Source organism: Ovis aries, chromosome 2, assembly GCF_016772045.2.
Source record: "Ovis aries strain OAR_USU_Benz2616 breed Rambouillet chromosome 2, ARS-UI_Ramb_v3.0, whole genome shotgun sequence".
NCBI lineage: Eukaryota > Metazoa > Chordata > Mammalia > Artiodactyla > Bovidae > Ovis > Ovis aries.
The window spans coordinates 87,109,003-87,133,352 of record NC_056055.1 but is presented as its reverse complement, the minus strand read 5'-3'; the positions used below and the strand labels follow the sequence as shown (position 1 = coordinate 87,133,352).

General features: G+C 38.6%; 1 protein-coding gene across 4 annotated transcripts in view; it reads right to left on the bottom strand.

The window, feature by feature from the left end:
- Positions 1–24,350, bottom strand: part of ADAMTSL1 (ADAMTS like 1) — a 1,118,714-nt gene that overhangs the window by 367,613 nt on the left and 726,751 nt on the right. For all 4 annotated transcript variants that reach the window (XM_042244881.1, XM_042244882.1, XM_004004390.5 and 1 more), the window contains one exon: positions 1,234–1,470. In XM_042244881.1, coding sequence (XP_042100815.1) covers positions 1,234–1,470 — 237 coding nt within the window. The remainder of the gene's footprint in view (positions 1–1,233; positions 1,471–24,350) is intronic.

The window sequence follows — 24,350 nt, the reverse complement described above, 5'->3', positions numbered from 1 at the left end:
TGTGTCCCTCTCAGGTACACAGAACCTTGTAGGGCATCTTATATCTCTTGTTATCATTTGCACTATAGTTACTCCTTTTACATCTGAATAGGGTTCAGTTTTAAAGAAACATGAATTTGAAACAACAAATGACTGAAACACATTCTAAGTTTATTCTTATACTGCTAATTGTGATATCTGAAATTCTGAAGACACAAAAATTTCAAACAGTGTCTTCATGGGAGAGGCAAAGATTCTCAAAATGTCTACTTTGTGAAATACAACATTATATGGTAAAGCATAGCACAGAGGACACTGTAGCAACTGCTTGTTCCTGAAACTTGGCTTGTCATCCTAATTCAAAGCATAGACTTTCAAATCAAGACAGCAACATAACTAACTCTCCCTCATCTTACTAACTCTCCACTAAAGTCGTTGGAGTTTAGTTGCTAAGTCATGTCTGACTCTTCATGGCCCCATGGACTGTAGTCTGCCAGGCTTCTCTGTCCATGGAATTCTCCAGGCAAGTATACTGGAGTGGGTTGCCATTTCCTTCTCCAAGGGATCTTCCCAACCCAGAGACTGATTCTGTGTCTCCTGCATTTTTTACTGCTGAGCCTCCAGATAAGTGCCTCCTCCACCTCCTCCACAAAAGTAGACATTGATAAATTTACACTAAAAATCAAACCTCTTTGCTATCTCCATTTAAAAGATTTTTCTGGCTTAAATTTCGACCTGAAAGTTGGCACTGGCATGCCTTTTCCTACAGTGGTCTAAATTTTCAATACAATTGTAGTCATGATAAAGAAACAACAAATTCTCCTACACTAACTATACTTGGAGATTTTAGAAGAAACTCTGAAGCTACAAGTAAATGAAAGTTGACACCTCCAAATACAGATACACATACACGCACATGCACACGCGCACACATACACACACCCCATTATTTCAGGAACAACCAAAGTAGAGGTAATTTCGAAATCTAGCACAAAAGTGATACACAATATTGAATAAATTTTATTCTTCTATATTCAAGTGAGACATCAGCAAAGAAAGAAAACCTCTAGCTCATTTTTCCTTAACATAAAATAAAGCTCTTAAAGTTTTAACTGACGTTGAATCTCAATTTTCCGATGGGTCATCATTTATCAACTCTAGAAAAAGTAACACTTATTCAGATAGTAGGACTACACAAAAGATATTGACACAAATCCTTCCAGAAAAATAGAATGGAAAGAAGCTGGCACTTACTTGGCACAAACCACTGATGCACATATCCAAAGATTCTGTGTAGCAACGAGTCCCATCTAAGACTTTAGGTGCAAGTTCAACAACCAGGGCTGTCCCTTTGGCTTGACACTTGAGGGAACACGGGTTGTCAGGGTCATTAGACACAGGGAGCCATTCATAAAACTGGCCATGGTATTTGACATCATTATGAGCTGAGCACTGCTGTGCTCGGAAATCACCTGCTTCTGGCGGACAGTCCTGGAGAAGAAAAAGAAGGGTGGGAGAAGCATAGGTTAAAAGAAAAGCCTCCAATAGAAACTTAGAGCAGCAGAATGCTCCAACTCAGAGGAAACAAAGTAAATGTTCTATCACTACAGATGGATCCTCCCATAGCATCTGAAAGGTCATATAATTATTTGGGTCTCAAAATGCAGAAATTTGACAAAGTCATCAGCTTGAAGGATATTTTCAGATAGAAATAAAATGGGAAGGAAACCAACTTGAAATAGATCTGATGGATACTAGCCCACCAGGCTCCATTATCCAGGGGATTTTCCAGGCAAGAATACTGAAGTGGGCTGTCATTTCCTACTCCTGGGGATCTTCCTGACCCAGGGATCAAAGCTGTGTCTTCTGCATTGCAGATAGATACTTTACCAGAGCCAACACCTGATTACTTTGTTATCCTTTTAAAGAGTTCTCTTTAACGAGTTTTTTTTTCCTCTGAAAATCTACTTACATGTAAATAAGCATTGGGAGAATTGCATTATGCTATTTTACAAAATGAACACTGTCTCTTTTCTCAGATTTCAGTGTTACTGCAGGCATGCTAAGTTGCTTCAGTTGTGTCTGAATCTTTCCTACCGTATGAGCTATAGTCCACTGGGCTCCTCTGTCCATGGGATTCTCCAGGCAAGAACACTGGAGTGGGTTGCCATGCCCTCCTCCAGGGGATGTTCCCAATCCAGGGATTGAACCCACGTCTCTTACATCTCCTGTGTTGGCAAATGGGTTCTTTACCACTAGTGCTCATTACTACTAAGCAGCAGATAAGGCTCTAACATTTCAGAAGGCATAACTTCTTTCTAGGCAAAACTGGGTGTAGACAACTAAAGACTTATTTCAGATGATATTAAACTAGCTCAAAATACAATATAAATTCTGAAAGGCACTTCATTGTTAGTATCATATACATTTTGAGAGTGAATAAGATATAGAATTAAAGAAAAGGGATAATTTTTATTTTATAGATACATAGGTACTCAATAAGGCTTAAGTGATTATGAATATTGTATGAAAAAAAGCTAATGGTCATTAAACAAGTCAATGTGTGTGTGTCATACTTTGTTTGTTGTGATAGGTAATTAGTTGAGAGAAATAAAACAAAATCCACAATCTGCAATCCTACACTATAAGTCACAAAACAATAGATTGTATGATATAGCACAAGTTCTCTAAACTTAAATGTTTTAACACCAGCTCCTTTCAGATGCATGTATTCCAAGATAAGAGCACAAACTAATTTAATATTAATTATTCATGAACTTATATTCCAAATACAATATGGCAACTTGCCCAGTTTACAAATCCTACCATTCTCCAACTAGACTTCATTAATTAGCTTCCATCCTAAAACCACCCCGTGACTAACTATGGCCCCCAAACTCTGCACATCTTCTTCCCTAAATTACCCATTTGAGAAATTACAGATTGTCAAGGTGCTCTTCCCCCTTGTTTAGCAAGTTTAATAAAATCAGCTTTATAAAATTAACATATTTCCCAGGTGGATGATGCATGGGTGGCTTCCATGGTTGAACTGAGAGTGTAATTAATAATTTTCTTTTTGATTTCTTTTATTGTCTTTTATTTTTTTTACTTTATTTTACTTAAGTAAAGCATTTTCAGTTGCATAATACCTGTCACTCCAAGAATCACTTAATTACTCAGCAGGATAGAAGAAATGTGGTCCAACCATGGACTAACACCTAAAAAAGATGTTCTTTTCATTATAGGGGACTGAAACGCAATAATAGGAAGTCAAGAAGCACTTGGAGTAACAGGCAAATTTGACCTTGGAGTACAGAAGGAAGCAGGGCAAAGGCTAAGAGTTTTGCCAAAAGAACACACTGGAAATAACAAACACCCTCTTCCAACAACACGAAAGAAAACTCTATACATGGACATCACCAGATGGTCAACACCGAAATCAGGTTGATTATATTCTTTGCAGCCAAAGATGGAGAAGCTCTACACAGTCAGCAAAAACAAGACCAGGAGCAGACTGTGACTCAGATCATGAACAACTTTTGCCAAATTCAAACTTAAATTGAAGAAAGTGGGGAAAACCACTAGACCATTCAAGTATGATCTAAATCAAATCCCTTATGATTATACAGTGGAAGTGAGAAATAGATTCAAGGGACTAGATCTGATAGAGTGACTGATGAACTATGGACGGAGGTTCATGACACTGTACAGGAGACAGGGATCAAGACCATCCCCAAGAAAAAGAAATGCAAAGAAGCAAAATGGCTGTCTGAGGAGGGCTTCCAAATAGATGTGAAAAGAAGAGAAGCAAAAAGCGAAGGAGAGAAGGAAAGATGCCCATTTGAATGCAGAGTTCCAAAGAATAGCAAGGAGAGATAAGAAAGCCTTCCTTGGTGATCAGTGCAAAGAAATAGAGGAAAACAATAGAATGGGAAAGACTAGAGATCTCTTCAAAAAAAATTAGAGAAACCAAGGGAACATTTCATGTAAAGATGGGCTTGACAAAGGACAGAAATGGTACGGGCCTAACAGAAGCAGAAGATATTAAGAAGAGGTGGCAAGAATACACAGAACTGTACAAAAAAGATCTTCATGACCCAGATAATAATGATGGTGTGATCACTCAGCTAGAGCCAGACATCCTAGAATGTGAAGTCAAGTGGGATTTAGGAAGCATCACTATGAACAAAGCTACTGGAAGTGATGGAATTCCAGCTGAGCTATTTCAAATCCTGGAAGATGATGATGCTGTGAAAGTGCTGCACTCAATATGTCAGCAAATTTGGGAAACTCAGCAGTGGCCACAGGACTGGAAAAGGTCAGTCTTCATTCCAATCCCAAAGAAAGAGAAGGCCAAAGAATGCTCAAACTCCTACACAATTGCACTCACCTCACACAATAGCAAAGTAATGTTCAAAAGTCTACAAGCCAGGCTTCAGCAATACATGAACCATGAACTTCCAGTTGTTCAAGCTGGATTTAGAAAAGGCAGAGGAATCAGAGATCAAATTGCCAATATCTGCTGGATCGTTGAAAGAGCAAGAGAGTTCCAGAAAAACATCTATTTCTGCTTTATTGACTATGCCAAAGCCTTTGACTGTGTGGATCACAATAAACTGTGGAAAATTCTGAAAGAGATGGGAATACCAGACCACCTGACCTGCCTCTTGAGAAACCTATATGCAAGTCAGGAAGCAACAGTTAGAACTGGACATGGAACAACAGACTGATTCCAAATAGGAAAAGGAGTACGTCAAGGCTGTATATGGTCACCCTGCTTATTTAACTTATATGCAGAGTACATCATGAGAAATGCTGGGCTGGATGAAGCACAAGCTGGAATCAAGATTGCCGGGAGAAATATCAATAACCTCAGATATGCAGATGACACCACCCTTATGGCAGAAAATGAAGAAGAACTAAAGAGCCTCTTGATGAAAGTGAAAGAGGAGAGTGAAAACGTTGGCTTAAAACTCAACTTTCAGAAAACGAAGATCATTGCATCTGGTCCCATCACTTCATGGGAAATAGATGGGGAAACAGTGGAAACAGTGGCAGACTATTTTTGGGGGCTCCAAAATCACTGCAGATGGTGACTGCAGCCATGAAATTAAAAGATTCATACTTCTTGGAAGGAAAGTTATGACCAACCTAGACAACATATTAAGAAGCAGAGACATTATTTAGCCAATAAAGGTCCATCTAGTCAATGCTGTGGTTTTTCCAGTAGTCATGGATGGATGTGAGAGTTGGACTATAAAGAAAGCTGAGCACCTAAGAATTGATGCTTTTGAAGACTCTTGAAAGTCCCTTGGACTTCATGGAGATCCAACCAGTCCATCCTAAAGATCAGTCCTGAGTGTTCACTGGAAGGACTGATGTTGAAGCTAAACTCCAATACTTCAGCCACCTGATGCGAAAAGCCGACTTTTGAAAAGACCCTGATGCTCGGAAAGATTGAGACCAGGAGGAGAAGGGGATGCCAGAGGATTAGATGGTTGGATGGCCTCATCGACTCAATGGATATGAGTTTGAGTAAACTCTGGGAGTTGATGATGGACAGGGAGGCCTGGCGTGCTGTGGTCCATGGGGTTGCAAAGAGTCAGACACAACTGAGCGACTGAACTGAACTGAATAGAAGAAATACTGATAAAGTGGAACATCAAGCAAACTGTTTAGAGTGGTCCCCAACCTCATTATAATTGCTTTTACTTTCTTTTAATAAATGAATGTGAATCAGCCATAAGGGGATTTCAGGTTCAGATTGAATCACCTCTGCATTAAGTTATAAGGGTAATATATAGTTAAGAGACCTCTTAATATGAACCTGAGATAATTTTCTGCATTTATCCAATTTTAAGAAAATAATGTCAATTACATTTTAAAATTGCAGTTACATCACCTTAGTACAGACATAAAACTATAGAGTCTCTTATGAATCCCTCTTGCTCAACAAAATGTCTTGAGTGTTCCCATCTTTACTAAAATAAATAAGTGTGAAAGTCAATCAAAGGTAAAATTTTAAAAAGTGAAGTTAAACTATTAAGACTTCTAGGTTTTCTTTTCTGTGACAAAAAGTAGACATATTTAAACATATCACAGAAAATCAACAAGCAGACAGATGTTCGTGTTCTCAATTCACCTATATCTACTAGCTCCAAGAACACCTGCTACAGGTTTTATAAACTTTCACAACTAGAGAAATATCTCCGAGATTAATAATGTTTGTGAACACCTCTACTCACTTTCATCACTATGGTCTTTCCTCCTGCCCCTACTTCTGTGGGGTGGGAAAATATATTTTGCCAAATTGCAAATGCACTTAAAACCTGGAGTTCAGAATTGGAAACTGAACTTGAACCTTTTTAACGTTTGAGTTTATTTGTACTTGGCAAAATGCAACTTCCTGTTTTAAGAAAAAGGACTTAAGAGGATTTATAAAACAGGTTCAGAAAGCTTCTTGGACATCAAATAGCTCTTACAAAATAACATTTTGATGATTTAAGTGTAAATGAATCAGAAACATATGAATCAAATTTCCCTTGAAATACACATGTTTAAAAATTAAGGAAAGAAAGATTTGGCAAAAGCTTCTCTTGTTGAACCCAAAATATCTCAAGCATAGTTCAAGACATTCACTGAACCCCTGAAGCATCTGGAATCACCCAGCTGCAGGAGTGGAAACTCAAGCAAAGTCATCATGGTTTCTTGTCCCATAGTATCATGATAATAATTACAACAAAATAACTCTTACTTGTATAGAGATTCATCATATATATCATTTTTAGTTCTGAATTATAGTTTGATCCATGAAACCACTATAATTTCTGATCCTCCTAAAAGTCAGATTTAGAAACTGATGCCCTAACTGCTTTGACGTCCTATCCTGGGCATTATCTTTGAAATATCTCATAGGTAGTAATGATGAAGACAAAATTGCTGAAGTCTAGTAGCTATTTGAACTAAATATATCCCCCACAAAGAACCTGGCAAGAAAACATGGTGTGGGAAGGATGCTCTGGACCAAAGGTCCTCAGCTTTCAGCTAGAGATACCATCCAGTAGAATAGAGTGGGAGAGAGCAAAAGAACACATTTTTTGGCCTTTCCAACTAACTATAATGCCTGAATATTGACAACTGTGTCAGGCTACTGAGCTAGAACTTCCTCACCCTGAAAGAAAAATATTTTATTTAACATAGTCGGATGATCCCATGAATTACTGCATTTAGCCACTTAATATATTTTTCATTCCAAGTTTTAAGCACTCAATTCTAACCACGTCAGAGTTTTTTTTTTTTCTTTAAAAGCACAAAAATACAAACTGACCCTTAATGTGCTTCCATTATAATTCATAAAGTCCGTGGAGTTCTGCCATATATGAATTCAATTCAAAACATTTTCTGGTTAATCAACTAGCCAGTGGGGAAGATAAGATGGATCCCAGATGTCCCCTGATGATGACAGGTGGATCAGATTACACTGTGGGACAAGAGGGGGTAAGGCTTCCCAGAGTTGATTCACTGGGTGAAATGTGGACAATTATATAGCAGCAGCTAAGGTGGCAACATCAGCCTTTAAAATGGTTTTGAAAAATATACACACATTATAGATTTAGGGTCAGGAAAAACATGACTTTTTTTTTTTTTCTCTTTTTAAAGATGATATTCACCTTTCTGAGGGATGGCCTTCTTTGCCTCTAACCTTAAATATTTGGTGGTTGGCCTTTTCTGCTAATGTTGCTATTTAATTTAAAGTATTACGAGTGGCATGACATAAATGCCGTATTCTGACTCCATGGTATTATATATAAGTGAAAGAAAGTGTTAGTCGCTCAGTCGAGTCCGACTCTTTGCAACCCCGTGGAGTGTAGCCGGCCAGGCTCTTCTGCCCATGGGATTTCTCCAGGCAAGAATACTGGAGGGGGTTGCCATTCCCTTCTCCAGGGGATCTTTAGACCCAGGGACTGAACCTGGATCTCTTGCATTGCAAGCAGATTCTTCACCATCTGAGCCACCAGGGAAGCTTGTTATTCATAAAGTCAGTATTTATACCTGACAGTATCAAGAAAATCCTGGAAATTATATTGCAGGTGACTACATGGACTTAATAACTGAAGAAATCAATCCTTCTCACTGCAATCCCCTACCTTGAAACATTCCTCAGAATATTGGATCTTCCCTCCATCTTGCCTTAACCACTTGCCCTCCAGAAAAGATACTGTGCAAGAAAACTATCATTGCTTAATAAGGCATCTCCCCAATCCTCTGGACTTCCGTCATAGCTCAGTGGGTAAAGAATCTGCCTGCAATGCAGGAGACCTGGGTTCGATTCCTGGGTTGGGAAGATCCTCTGGAGAAGGAAATGGCAACCCACTCCAGTATTCTTGCCTTCGAGAATCCCATGGACAGAGGAGCCTGGCAGGCTATAGTCCATGGGATCGCAAGAGTCGGACACGATTTAGGGACTAAACCACCACCACCACGTTATCCTCTAGAAATTTGGGATTGCTACTCTATGATGAAAATGTATATAGAAATTCATCAGCTACTTGATGACTTTAGAAAAATTTTAGTAGTTCTGAGTTTTACCCTGAAAACATTAGGAAAATTCAATGTACAGGTGGTAAAATGGAAAAAAATTACTGTAAAAGACTCCTCTACATAAAATAGATGGAAGCTCAGAAAAACATACCCCCCAAAGTTCTCAAATCTCTTAGCACCCTTAAACAGACATCTTTCTTTAAAAATATATTTGGCTGTATTACTTGGCTTTCTGTCTCTTTTACTTGAAGTTAAGCTAAAACTACTAAACAGTAATTATCCACTGATGCTATCCAATCTAATATGATATTTTGTGCTCAGAAACATAATTAATGTTTCAGTTTCTATTTCCAACTCAGACTCGCCTCTCCTGTATATATGAGTTTTCAATGCCAGACTTATATATACAACTGCTTCCTCACCACCTGCATGTCTAAGACATCACAAACTCATCATGTCCAAAGCCAAATCCCCGATTCCCCTCGCCCCCACCCCCAAACCTGTTTCCTCTTCAGCCTTTACTATACCAGCCAATGTCAACTCCATCCTTGTCAGGCCCCATATCTTAAAGCAGTGGTTCTTACATTTGAGTGTACATTAGAATCATTCGGAAGGCTTGATCAAAATACCAGATTAGGGACTTCCCTGGTAGCTCAGTGGTTGGGACTCTTTGCTTCCTACTTCAGGGGAATGCAATCCCTGGTCTGGGAACTAGGATCTCACATGCCACGTGGTGAAGCCAAAAAGAAAGAAAGAAAGAAAGAAATAGATGATACTACTGCTACTGCTACTGCTACGTCACTTCAGTCATGTCCATCTCTGTGCGACCCCATAGATGGCAGCTCACCAGGCTCCCCCGTCCCTGGGATTCTCCAGGCAAGAACACTGGAGTGGGTTGCCATTTCCTTCTCCAATGCATGAAAGTGAAGTTGCTCAGTTGTGTCCGACTCTTCATGACCCCATGGACTGCAGCCTACCAGGCTCCTCTGCCCATGGGATTTTCCAGGCAAGAGTACTGGAGTGGGGTGCCATTGCCTTCTCCAAAATAGATGATAAGTAAACTTCAAAAACTCAGATTATTAGAGCTCCAACCCCCAGAATTTCTGAGCCAATAGATTTGGAGTGGGTAAAAGAATTTATGTTTTTAACAGGTTCCCCAGTGATGCTGATATTTTGTTGATTTAGTGACCACACTTTGAGAACCACTGCCTTGGAATAATCCTTGACTCCCACATCTAATCTGTCAGGAAAGGCTGGTTCTATCCACAAAAGTATACAAAAGCTGACCACAATCTCAGCCAAGCCACCATCATGTCTTTCTAGCATTATTAAACAGTCTCCTCACTGATCTTCCTTGTACCACTGTTGCTTTCCAAGAGACTGCTGTCAGAGCAGCCAGAATGATCTTATTAAAGCAGAAAGCAGATTGTGTCATGTCTCTGCTATGATACTGCAATGGCATTCACTCAGATTAAAAGCCAAAACCCTCATCACAGACAGAGGTAAGGGTCTGGCCGCATCATCTCATATTGTCTTCCTTTTTCCCTAGGCTCCAGCCACACTAGATTCCCATTACACCTTGAACACTATGAGAATACACTTATTCCATGACACATTTGCTGTTGCCTAGAATTTTCTTTGCTCAGATTCCAAGTGTCTAATTAACCTCAACCTCTATCAAGTTTTTGCTCAAATATCACCTTCTCAGTGAGACCTACCCTGACTTTTCTAAGCAAAATTGCAATTCCAACTACTTTTTATCCTCTCAACTTTCTTTTTTCCCCCACCACACTTAATCACCTTCAAGTTCATCGCATAATTTATTTATTATGCTTACTCATTTTTTCATTTTGGTCTTTTCCTTTCCAAATAAAGTGTGAGCTCCAGGAGGATAAAGACCTGTGACTATTTGGCCTTCTTGCTGTTATGTACCAATACTCAAATACTTTTTAGAATGAATGACTAACACACTGATTAAATGAAACACGTCTTTCATCGTAGAAAATCCTATTTTGTTTTCTTAAAATCTTGCAGGAAATCTAAATCTTGATAGCTTCCTAATCAGGGAATCTTACAAAACCTTTTTGAAAATCTGTTTTTTCTTCTTCAAAATACAGATTTATAAAAATACTTTTCATTTCAGACAGTAGGAAAAGTGAGTAGGAATTTTTGCTTATTTTCTGAATAGGCAGACTGATATTTCCTTCTCCATGTAAACAAACTTAACAAGGCAATATTAAGAAACATGAAATGTGGTGAAATAATTTCTTATTCCGTAAATAGCTGGACATTTATAAATTTTATACAGCACTCAGTGTTACAGGCATGCGCTATAGAGCACTAATGTTAAGATATCAAACTTTATCCCCCCATTTTGGCCACCTGCTTATTATACTCACATCAACATCATCATCAAAAGTATTTATTTGTTCAAGACTGCTAGCTGTTATGAAAAATGAAATTAAACAGACATAGTCCCTGCCCTGTCTAGACAGTCTGTATGCAGAAAATTCTATTATATTTCAAGAGCATAATATTTAAATATCAAACACATCACTATGAGTGCAAAGAACAGAAAATGGGGTCGATTTTGGAGGGTGGTGCCACAGTAGGAAAAGGCCACTTTTGGCTCATTCTTCTTCCTATTTGAAAATACCAAGAGACATCCTTGGGATACTATGTTTTCATGTATACGTGACACATTTAAGAGTCCTTTGGTTTGTTCTCTTTTTCCCTGGTATAAAAGATTTACAGATTTTCTTTATTTTCCTTCCAAACAATCAATGCTTCCGGAAAAGAACGTATAGGAAATTAGTGCCTATGAAAACTAATCATCATCCATTTTAACGTCTTACTATGGATCAGGTTTGGACCCAATAATATCTTTACATATTTGTGATTCTATAAAATAATATGGAACTCTTGAGCTTATTCAAACTTTGGGTCTGTCCTACTCTGGGCCCACTTAAGTGAATGCTGGATACAGGTATATTAAACAGCTCTAAACTACTCCAAATGTGTTTATCCTGGTCCAGACATAAGAGAGTCAAAATGTATGACATAATAAATCATTAACCCCACCCTAGTTACTCGATTAGAGCTTATTAGCTGAAAACAAATGCTCTGCTTGGCTAGTTTTTAATGTCTCCAGGCATTTGAGAGCTGAACTAAGTAAAAACATTTAAAACATTTCATTTTAAAAGTTCAGATTCTTTTCCCCCTATGGGTAACTTTTATTGTGCATTTTTCCTTTTCCCCTCCTTTGAGCAATACAGACTTTTGGAATCCAATTCCTTAAAGGTATTTGTAGGACTGGTTGTTGTTTGTCATATTAGACTCCTAAATTCTCTCAGTTTTGAAAATATTCATTCCTTGAGGGCTTTTATTATTTTTAGTCCCTTTCTCTGAAATAGTCCAATGTATCACTATCTTTTCTTAAATCAGCATTTCTAACTTTTCACTATTTTTTGTCTAAAATAAATACTCTCCTCTCTCCCCAAATTAACATATTTAAAGTGATAATCAGCAATCATTCTTGGAACATGGCATACAATTTCATGTTAAAGGCCTACAAGTCTACAAGTTTTTTCTTATTTGTTTTCAGAGTGTATTTACCAAAATATTTGTGGTGGAGAGTAGGGTTAGAGGAAAGACTCTTATAAAGGAAACATTTTAGCATGTAAACACTTAAGCTGTTACAACTACTGGGGCCTGCTGTACACAAGTTCATTATGTTTCTATGTATAAGTGGAAACCAGTCAATCCTAAAGGAAATCAGTCCTGAATATTCACTGGAAGGACTGAAGCTGAAGCTCCAACACTTTGGCCACCTGATACAAAAAAAGTGACTCATTGGAAAAGACCCTGATGCTGGAAAAGATCAAAGGCATGAGGAGAAGGGGACGACAGAGGATGAGATGGTTGGATGGCATCAACGACTCGATGGATGTGAATTTGAGATACTTGACGACGGACAGGGAAACCTGGCATGCTGCAGTCCTTGGGGTTGCAAAGAGTTGGACATGACTGACAGACTGAATTGACCTGAACTGAAAAGTAATAAAGCTTGATGTTTGACCAAAGAGCAAATATGAAGGCAGAGGACTGAAGTTGTCTTCTGGTGCTTATGCCAGTTGCTTAAAGAAAACTGGAAAAAGACTCCATCCAGAGCAATTCAAAGATAAATAAAGGTATACCCTACTAATCCAAAGTTTGCTTTAGGTCATTTTGCTTTTATAAAAGACGGTACATATGTTGTTGTTGTTTAGTTGCTAAGTCATCTCCGACTCTTTGCAACCCCATGAACTGCAGCACCACTCCAGGTTTGCCCGTCCTTCACTATCTCCCTGGGTTTGCTCATATTCATGTCCATGGAGTCAGTGATGCCATCCACCATCTCATCCTCTGCTGCCTCTGTTTTCGCTAACTGAAAGAAATCTGAAGAGGATTTTTCGCTTTCACAAGAAAAGGTGAAAAGCAAAAGTAGTGTTCAGTGTTTACCTGGCAGTGAGCCTAGACACCCACTCCAAGCAGGAAGTGGCACTATCTTTCCCTGGGAACTACCCTCAGCATCAGGCCTATATTTGACTGTGACTGTGAGCGTCCGTGCTTTATCTGCATTCTGTGCATCTGTTAGCAAGATGTGTCCTCAGGTAAATGCTTATTCATTTTATGCCATTTCACCTTAGAATTCCCATGGATAAAATGATCAAGAGTTTCACAGTCATGCTCTGCTTTTGGACAGGAGGCACACATTAGACAATTTAGATACTATTCTCTTCTGTTCCCTACCTCCCAGTCCACATAATATGTGTCCAGTGTAGCCTGCAAGCTTAACTTTTTTCACCTATCACTGAATCCTGACAGATGTCTGTTTTCCTGGCACTGTATCTAACCAAAGTTCTTTTTTGGAGCTATGTAATACAGTTCCATGAATACTTCTTGAAATACCTCTGTACTTGAGTACTTGAAATACTTCTAGGCACTCTTTAGGTAAGTTTTTGTAGCACACAATTTAAGGTTCCTATGTTAGTTTGTACAAAGCTGACATCAGCCTGCTATTTAAATTATTATCTAGTCAGTTCACTGAAGTTTATATTAGGAGCGGAGCTGCTTCCCAATTTGGAAAATCTGTCTCCACAGGTAGAGGAGACAGATCTCTCTTCTCTAATCAGTGGAATGGGATAGCACCTCCTCTCAGCCAGATACCTCTTTGGATGATAGGTTCTAACTCTGATTATGAGAATATAAGAAGTCCTGGCAAGAGACAAGATGCTCTCTTGTATCATATTTTCCAAAGAGATGAAATCAGATGTCCTTAGATGGTTCATGGTACCAGTGAATATTAGCTGGGTCTTTCCTTGCAGTCTATGAAATGAGGCGAAAGAGTAGAATTCCCATGGATAAAATGATCAAGAGTTTAATGACTTTCTCTCTCTTCCTTCCCTCGTCTCTTTCCAACTTCTAGATCAGAATTCCAGTTCTAGAAACCCAAATTCATGATTTACTATATAAACTGATCCTTTAAGAGAAGTATCCTCAATTGGCTAGAAGCTTCATCATAGATATGGTGACAATACTTTCTATACCAAATGTTAGAATTCATGCTTGATAAATTTGAGGATACTTATGGCTCAGATGGTAAAGAATCTGCCTGCAATTCATGAGAGCTGGGTTCAGTCTCTGGGTTAGGAAGATCCCCTGGAGAATGGAATGGTTGCTCACTCCAGTATTCTTGCCTGGAGAATTCCATGGACAGAGGAGCATGGCGGGCTACAGTTCATGGGGTTGCAAAGAGTCAGACATGACTGAGTGACTAATACATACATGGAAACACTAGAGAAAACAGGGAAATCATGGAAAATGGGATTACCTTAGAAAATTGAATAGCCATGGAATCAGAACAAAGGAGAAATTAAAGGACACAGGACGCGGAGTTTCTTTTCAATTGGTGTCAGGCAGTGGTCCTGGGGGGAAGGGAGACCCCTCCCACCATAGGTTTGCTGTAGGGTGGAGTAAAAGCTTCCCTTATACAGAAGGAGATTACTCTTCCTTTTACTGTGGTCAAGTGAGACCTAGCAAATTTTTGCTCTCTTTCTTAATTAAAGGGACTTAAACAAGTGTCTTAACATATGAGTCTAATCAAATAATACCCTGTGCCAAATTTACTATAAGTTTACTGGTTGACAACATTCAACTTTGCTCATATGTGCTCATGCTTCTTAGTTTGTTGTTCTCTTCCTAAATTTCCTTATTTTCCCCATTCCTAGCAGCCTAGGACCTACATGCTGTCACTGATCTTAGCTCTTCCACATCCAAGATCTCTTCACCCTGCAGGAGAGGATGGGTCCATCACTGATCCTTTAATGCTTTTCTTACCAGCTTCCTAATTTGCAGCTATAAATTGGACTGCTGGGCACTCTTTACAGAACATAGGCAAAGGTGTCAGTTTCTAAAAACTGCCCCAAAAGCCTGTCTCTCTGAAGGATCTCAATATACACCTCTGCATAAGGATGACTGGTACTGTCATATGGTGGCTTTGTAAACAAATGGGATCTACATGAATTAGTAGCAGTAAAATGTTTAAATCAATATTGACACATACTCAGTAAATGTAAGGTATTACTCTTGAGAGTCCCTTGGACAACATGGAGATTAAACCAGTCAATCTTAAAGTAAATCAACTCTGAATACTTTTTTGGAAAGACTGATGCTGAAGCTGAACCTGCAATACTTTGGCCACCTGATGTGAACAACAGACTCATTGGAAAAGACCCTGATGCTGGAAAAATTAAAGGTGGGAGGAGAAGAGGGTGTCAGGAGATGAGATGATTGGATGACAGCACCAAGTCAATGGACATGAACTTGGGCAAATTCTGAGAGATGGTGAGGGACAGGGATGCCTGGCATGTTGCAATCCATGGGGTCGCAAAGAGTTGGATATGCCTTGGCAATTGAACGACAAGGAACAACAACAACAAATTACTATTATTATCAATCCCATGGAGGGGAGAATTACACAGCTCCTGGGGGCTTCAAAGGAGCCTGAGCCAGTACTTGTTTCATCTAGCTTTGCCTTCCCCATTGCTTTGCTGCCTCTAGAACTACTTTATTTAGTAGTTTAAATGTAGTTTTAATTAAAGGGACTTGAATGAATGTCTTAACATATGAGTCTAATCAAATAATATCCTGTGCCAAATTTACTGGGTTATAAGTTTAATGGATGACAACACTCAACTTTGTTCATCTGTGCTTATGCTTCTCAGTTTGTTGATCTTGGACTATGGACATATTTTAAGAAACCAAAAAAGAATTAGAGGAATATATTTCCTGACCCCTGAAGCCCAGTATTTTCAGGTTGTCCTCTAAAACTTAAAGCATAGCCTCTGAGCCCCAGCTCAGAGGGCTGAAGAGCACTAGGTTCCCAAGTTGATTTTCCTCTCCTCTTCCTCTAAAAACTTCCATGGACTGTACCAGGGAAGATGAAAGAGGAAAGCAAACTGACTCAAGTTATCTACAGTCAGATTTAGATGAATTACAGTCACTCCCAATAGCTGTTAATATCATGCATTCGCAAAGCATGGAGACACTAGCTAAGCACTAGGCTATACTGAAAGGTCTGACATATTCTCTGCCTTAATTATGCTCACCATTTAAAGGGAGAAGATAGATGTTGAGACTATAAATCGAACTTTTGTTTTAAGGATAGAATTATGGGGAGAATGGCAGACAATTAAAAACTGGAGGATAAGTTTTGAACAGAGGTGACTTCCCTTTTTATTTGGTCTCCTTATAAGGCTAAAGCTGAAACTCCAGTACTTTGGCCACCTCATGAGAAGAGTTGACTCACTGGAAAAAAACTCTGATGCTGGGAGGGATTGGGGACAGGAGGAAAAGGGGACAACAGAGGATGAGATGGCTGGATGGCATCACTGACTTGATGGACGTGAGTTTGAGTGAACTCCGGGAGTTGGTGATGGACAGGGAGGCCTGGCGTGCTGTGATTCATGGGGTCACGAGGAGCCAGGCACGACTGAGGGACTGAACTGAACTGATAAGGCTGAACCTGGAAAAGGACTGAAGGAAAGGGGCTGCCGAAACTGTTTCTCCCCCTGAATGTCCTGAGTACTGCAGAAACTCAGTCTGTGTTCTCTCTTCTGTATGCTGTGACAACACAACAAATGTCTCAGCAGGTTTTTGCAGGGAGCTGACCTAGCTTCACCTGTTCCACAGCCTCAGATCTTCCTGCTTCTCCTCAACTACCCCACACTTTCCATCAGAATATCTATTATCCCCTCAAGGCTTTGCTGGTGTGGCTGACATTAACCAATATGGCCTCCCTGTTTTCACCTGGCTGAGTCCTTAAAGCTTGAGTATCACTTTATATATATATATATTTTTTTTCTTTTTCTCTCCACTGGTCATGTACAGTTGTGAGAGCTGGCCTGTAAACAAGGCGGAGCACCAAAGAATCAATGCCTTCGAACTATGGTGCTGGAGAAGACTTCTGAGAGTCCCTTGGACAGCAAGGAGATCAAATCAGTCAAGCTTATGGGAAATCAACCCTGAATACTCATTGAAGGACTAATGATGAAGTTGAAACTCCAGTATTTTGGTCATCTGATGTGAACACTTGACTTATTGGAAAAGTCCCTGATGCTGGGAAAGATTGAGGGCAGAAGCAAAAGAGGGCATCAGAAGATAAAATGGCTGGATAGCATCACTGATGCAATGGACATGAACTTGGACAAACTTTGGAAGATGGTGAGGGACAGAGAGGCCTGGCGTGCTGCAGTCCATGGGGCTGCAAAGAGTCAGACATGACTGAGCGAGTAAACAACAACAATAACAACATCCCTTCTTAGTTTCCTTCTTTGACAACTCCTTATCAACAGGCTGAGGGAGGCAGCTCCCCCTGAGACAAAGTTAAAAAGATAGTAACAGAAAAAACATAGCCAGCTTTAAGCCAATAAATTTGAAAACCCATTTCAGAAAAAAATTATTCAAGAAAAAAGGAATGATTCAAGAACAAAAATAACAACAATAAAAGTTAATGTGTACATAGAATATATCAGGCACTCTCCTACACTGTTTACATATTTCAACTCCTTTAATCCTCACAACATGTGTCCCATTATACAGATAAGTAAACTGAGGCACAGTGCAGTTCAATGACTTTTACATAGCTAATACATCAAAATTGAGGTTGAATCTAGATAACTTAGCTCCAAAGTTCATTCTCTTGCCCATTATGCTATATTTTGCATGCCTGTAAAGAAATACAATCAGAAATTATTAAAGAAATACAATACTTTAAAAATCTTCTTACAAAAAAAATTCACTCCTGATTTTACATGCAAAGTTTAATAAACATGTAAGGAACAGACAATTGCAAGATTAAAATTTAAATCTTGTCTTTTAAAAGTCAATTGTCAATTTAAAAAAGTCTTGTCAATTTAAAAGTCTTGTCTTTTAAAGACTAGGAAAAGAGAGAACACTTCCCAATTTATTCTATCAAAACCAGATAAGGATTGTGTAAGAAAGAAAATTACTCATAAACATAGATGCAAAAGTCTTAAACAAAATATTAGCAAACCAAAACCAGATGCTATGTAAAAATATATATATGACCAAGCTGGGTATATTCCAGAAGTACACCCATAAGATTAGACACAAATTAAAAAGACGTATAATACAAGCATTGGCAAGGATATGGAACAAAAACGTGTACAATTCTGGTGGGGGTGTGAATTGAAGAAATCACTGTAGAAAACTTTGGCATTACCTTGTAAACTCTGAAGAAGCACTCGTTTGTTTTATATTTGTTCACTGTCCTTTTAAATTTTTTCTCTAATTTCTATTAGTAAGTTTCCATTTTCCAGTGTTTCTTCTCCTAGTTTGGAAACTAGTGATTATACTTCTATTCTTTTAACAGGCATTTTATTTTTTAAATATACATTCAATTTAAAGTTTCTGAAAACCTAACTTTAGTTTGTGTCTCTATCATCTTCTTGAAGGAAGGAAGGCTTTTAATACATGCTAAATACTGAAATTCTAGTAACACACAAACATGAAATAAAAACAAAGTTAATGGTCAACAGTTGCTTTATTGACTGTATTCATTTTCTATTTGCTATCTTAACAAATTACCATAAATTTAGGTGTTTGAACAACAGTTGATTATCTCACAATTCTGTAAAACAGAAATCCAGATACATGGTGGCTCAATTTTCCTTCACAAGGTCAAAGTCACTGTGCTGGAAGGGCAAAGTTCCTTTCTGAAATCTGGAGATGAGTTCACTTCCAAGTTCATTTGTGTTGTTGGCCAAGTTCAGTTATACGGTATTGAGGGACAGATGTCCCTCTTTCCTTACTGGCTGTCAGCCAGAGGCCATCATGCTCCCGGAAGTCCTTGGCTGTCACTTCCTCTATCTCAGAGCCAGTAATGAGTAGCACATGAAATCCTTCTTGTGCTTAGAGTCTAATTTCTGCCTCTGGCTATAGAAAGCTGTCTGCTTTTAAGTCTCCACATGATTAGAGTCAGCCCACCTGGATAATCCAAGCTACTTTTCCTGTCTTAAGGTCTGTAACCTCAATCACATTGGCAAATTCCTTTTCACTATGTAACATAATGCATATTCACAAATTCCAGGAATTAGGGCATAGGTATCTTTGGGAGACCATTCTGCCTATCATAGTCAAAGCTATGGTTTTGTGAGTAGTCATGTACGGATGTGAGAGTTGGACCATAAAGAAGGCTGAGCACTGAAGAATTGATGCTTTTGAACTGTGGTGCTGGAGGAGACTCTTGAGACAGCAAGGAGATCAAACCAGGAATCAATCCTAAAGGAAATCAACCCTGAATATTCATTGTTAGGACTGATGCCAAAGCTCCAGTATCTTGTCCACCTGATATGAAAAGCTGACTCACTGGGAAAGACCCTGATGCTGCGAAAGACTGAGGGTAGAAGGAGAAGGGGATGACAGAGGATGAGATGGTTGGATGGCATCACCGACTCAATGGACATGAGTTTGAGCAAACTGTGTGAGATGGTGAAGGACAGAGAAGCCTGGCACTGCAGTCCATGGGACTGCAAAGAGTTGGACATGCCTGAGTGACTGAACAACAACACAGCAGATTACACTGACTACAGCTGTCAGGATATGTCAGATGACTCTAAAAATGCAAACCTCTGGTTCAATGGCACAAAATTCATTTTTTACTCAAGCACTCTCTGACTTTCCAGAGCAGTTTTTATCTATAGGGTAACTGAGTAACCCAGGCTGACAGAGGATGTATTCGGTTGATCAAAAATGGTCATTCAGGTTTTTCTATAAGATCAAATGAATGTTTTTTGACCAAGCCAATATTATCTGATAGAACAGGGCTTCTCAAACTTTAATGTACATATGAGTCATCTGGGGACTGTTAAAGTCAAGATTCTGATGCTTCAACCTGAGACAGAACCTGATTCTCCAGTTCTCATGGCAGTCTAGCATATGCTGATGCTGCTGGTCCCCAAACCAGCCTTTGAGAAGGAAAGTTTCAGAACACAGTCTCCTTGGTCAGTACTACAAGGAGAAACAGAGCACAGAGAATATCAAACTGACCCTTGATCTTTTCATCCTAAAAGTAATATACTCACTCCAACTCACATTTCAGTGGCCAAAGCTACTCGTATGGTCATGCCTAACTTCAAGGGGTTAGAAAAGTTCACTCCTCCCATATGTTCATTAGAAAAGGAGAACCGGGAATATTAGGGCACAACAGCAATGTAATGTGTGTGCATAGACAAGACACTGTCACACCACTTTGGGCTCATCACTGTTTTCTTCTACACCCACCTGTTTTGGGGTTGAACTTTTTCTTCCTGAAACACATCCTGCATTAATTATTTTAGTGAAAGTCTGTGGGTTATAAATTCTCTTGTCTTTGTACATAAGAACATGATTTGATTTTATCTATACTATTTTTTAAAAAACTTATTTATTTGGCTGCATTGGATATTAGTTGTGCCCTATGGGATCTTTGCTGGGTCATGTGGGATCTTGGCAGTGCACAGATTCTCTAGCTGTGCTGTGTTGGCTCAGGAGTTGTACACACGGGCTTAGTTCTTCAAGGCATATGGTATCTTAAGGCAGATTCTTAACCACTGGACTAAAGGGAAGTCCCTTTGCCTATACTCTTGGTTGATAGATGAAGGTACCAAATTCTACAATGACAGCTACTTTCTGGAACCACTTTGAAGATATTTAGCTCATTACCTTTTATGATTAAGAATTTCTGCCATCAATTTAATTTTCATTCCTTTGTGAGTCATCTGTTGTTTCTCTGATAGCTCTTAATATTTTCCTCTTTAATGATGAACTATTCTTCTGATACTGGACTATGTTATATTTGGGTGGATATTTTTATTTTCTCTGCTCAACACTTTCATTGCAATTCTAGTCTCAGGACACATGTCTCTTTTTTTCTTTCTGGGATATTCTAAATGTTGTTACCTCCATTCTCTTCTTTGGAAACTCCTGTTACATGCATGTTAGAAGGTTTTATTCACTGTCTCTCTCGTAATGGCTCTTTCATGTCATGTTTTCCTGGAATTCTGAGCTATATTTCAGATAAATTTCTAACTGCTATCTTTAAATTTTAAATCTTTAATTTTCTTGTGCACCAAAGCATGCTGCATCCTGCGTCAGACATAGACTGGCGATTCAATTCACATGATAGTATACATGTTAGAATGTCATTCTCCCCAAATCAGAGTTCCGCTATACACATTGTCATACAATTTTCTAAAATAGTCTGTATTGGTGTTTTTCTGCTATCTTTGTGACCAATTTATCTCTCAAGATTTTTGTTTCCGTGACTACAGTTTTATTGCAAAATTTCTAATAGTCTTTTGTTTATCCATCTATATATTATTTCATTTCTATCTAGTTTTCCTCTCTCATTCACTCTTTATTTTTAGTAGCTATGTCTCAACGAGTTTCTTTTCAACACACTGTGCTGTGCCTAGTCGCTCAGTAGTATCTGACTTTTTGCGATCCCATGGCTCTGCCAGGCTACTCTGTCCATGGGGATTCTTCACGCAAGAATACTAGAGGGGGTTGCCATGCCCTCCTCCAGGGGAACTTCCCAACCCAGAGATCAAACCCAGGTCTCCCACATTATAGGTGGATTCTTTACCAGCTGAGCTACCAGGGAAATCCAGAAATTCTTACTATTTGTGGTAGTTATGTTCTACAAAGTTGACACAAACAATGGATTAGTAAATTGTGAGCCATTACTCCTAGGAGGAATACAGTTGGTTCTGTTTCCGGTCACAACGCTTTAGCCAACGGAGCAATAATGAAGCTTTGCTGTATGTGTTTCTATTTAAAGACTTTTTAATTAAAATACAATGATGATTCATTAACAGTGAATTCATAGCTGACAGCACTCTGACAACTGATTAAAGCTTATCTAACACTCATTTCCTCCATTAGCACTTAACCAGCCTTTCTGAACCTAGAAACATCAGGCACACTTCAGCACTGTGGCTGGGGTTATTTTAAAGAGCTATATCACCAAACAACAAAAAGCACAAAGATGGGAAATGCTTGGCATTAGACTAAATAGAAAGGAACACCTGTTTACAGTCTGAGAGCTGAAAAATATAGACAGCATCTCCTCTTGTTCTACCTCAGTTGGGAACATGCTCCTTGGCAACTGCAAATCTGGATTGCTCTGCTCTTGTCAGTGAACAGCTGAGGAAGGATGGACATTTGAAAACTGGTGAATTCACAACGACTGCAACCCACAAATAATGAGGATCAACTGTACCCATTTTAAAGTCTTTGTCAAACTGTTTCAGATACTTTTATCTGGAGTGAGTGTTAATTTTGCTGGCTTTTTTTGGTATTGTGTTTCTTGTACATACTTTGGAATTTTTCTTATAGGCTTATTTTTAATGGAAAGATTTTTTTCCTTTTTTTTCCTTTTTTTCCTCTCTGTCTCTTCTAAGAGTTTTGTGGTTATCTCCATGTGGTTCACACAGTCCCCAGTTTAGAATCTCAATACTGGGATTTTGGGCTTTAATCTGTAATGAAGAAATTTCAAGTCCAGTCACAGAGCTATAGTCTGGTAAGTATAGTTTGTGATGTCCAACAGTCTCTCTCAACTCAGATTCAAATAAGGCTCTCACCCAAAGCAGTAAATCATAATATACATATATATATGTGTGTATACATACATATATGTGTGTGTGTGTATATATATATATATATATATATATATATATACACATACACATACATATTTAATACTTTAATTTCTCTCCACACAGACATGCCCTCCAAACTTCTGACATGGAGTTCTCAACCTGACTTCAGTGCCCCTTATTCTATAAAAAAGTTTACTTCCTGTTACCCCACAGGATTTGAGCTACTGCTAATTTTTACTTACTTCCAGGCACAGAGCCAAAAAGCCTTTGATATCAGCCCTGTCCAGCATCTTGCTTTTTTGCTTCATTTTTGATTCATGGACATTTTGGTCTTGCTTTTGAACCTGGCTGTGTCATTGTTTTATCACTTTAGATTTTATCCAACACTGCTGCTTGTCTTGGAATAGAGGGAATAACAGATTGATTAGAAGTCCTCTTAGCTCTTTCCTCATACTTTTCTTTTACAACTTAACTTATTCTACATTGGATTAGAAGTATCTGTATTTGAGTCTTTTTGGTTTTTCTGCCTCCAATTTCAAAACAAACATTTGAGAGTAGAAACTGTCTCATATATATCTTTTTTACTCCCAGTGCATTGCCTTTTTACTCCATTTACTCCCAGTGCATTGCCTTTCACACAGTCAAGAAATATCTCTTGAATCAAATAGTAATTAGAAAGTATGACTTGGCTTATTATAAAAAACAACCTTCTGGCAATTAGCATTGCACAAAAAATATGGAACATGGAGAATTTTCTTCCCTATAAACAATCAGGCAGAATCTAGAAGGGATGTTATGAAGTAGGAATTTCTGTACTCTTTTTTGTTTTATGCAGAACTATTCTTGTCCAGAAAGAATCTTATTTAGGATGCTAATCAATAAAGCAGATATAACAGAGCTCTTCCAGATGATTTAGGGGTGATGTACCTAGAAACCTAACTCTTCAGCCTTCATCTCCCAGGAAAGATATCAAGGTGGTGCCACTGAAATTCATTAGAAAATTGTTTTACCAACTACAGCCCTATAAAGGATTGAGAGATCTGAATTACTTCCATAACAATTCAAAGCAAAAAAAAAAAAGAAAACTCTTAGCAATATTTTAAAGAAGGAAAAATAAAAATTAAAAAGTTAGAAATTACCCTCTGTGAAATGTAGTGATACATCATTTTAAAACTGCTGTTTTGGGAGGGAGGAAGGTTTTGTAAGGAAAGATAGCTTGGGAAAAGGAGGCTGGGATATTGGTGCTAAATGAGTTCTGAAGCATATTTGCCCCCCTGAGATCCAAAGGAAAAGAAATCTAAAGAATGCCTCTTCACTCTTCTTTCTGTGATGATCATATTTCACTCAAAACTCTCAACTGGATCTGAAATCCAAAGCAGACAGACTCTAAGAACCATGTGCAGCCTTCTCTTCACAGTAAGATGATAAAGGAAGATATAATCTCCTAAATTTCACAATTTCCTTTGAAAAGGAGGAGAATGGTTAAAATGCAAAGAAAGGCACATGAAGAAGATTCCTAGGACAACGGCATACAAAAGAGGGAAAACTAATGAAGTAAGACCCTAGTTCACTGGACTCAGCACAAAGGTCTCTGAGTGATCTCTGGGAGGAAAAAGCACGTAAGAATCT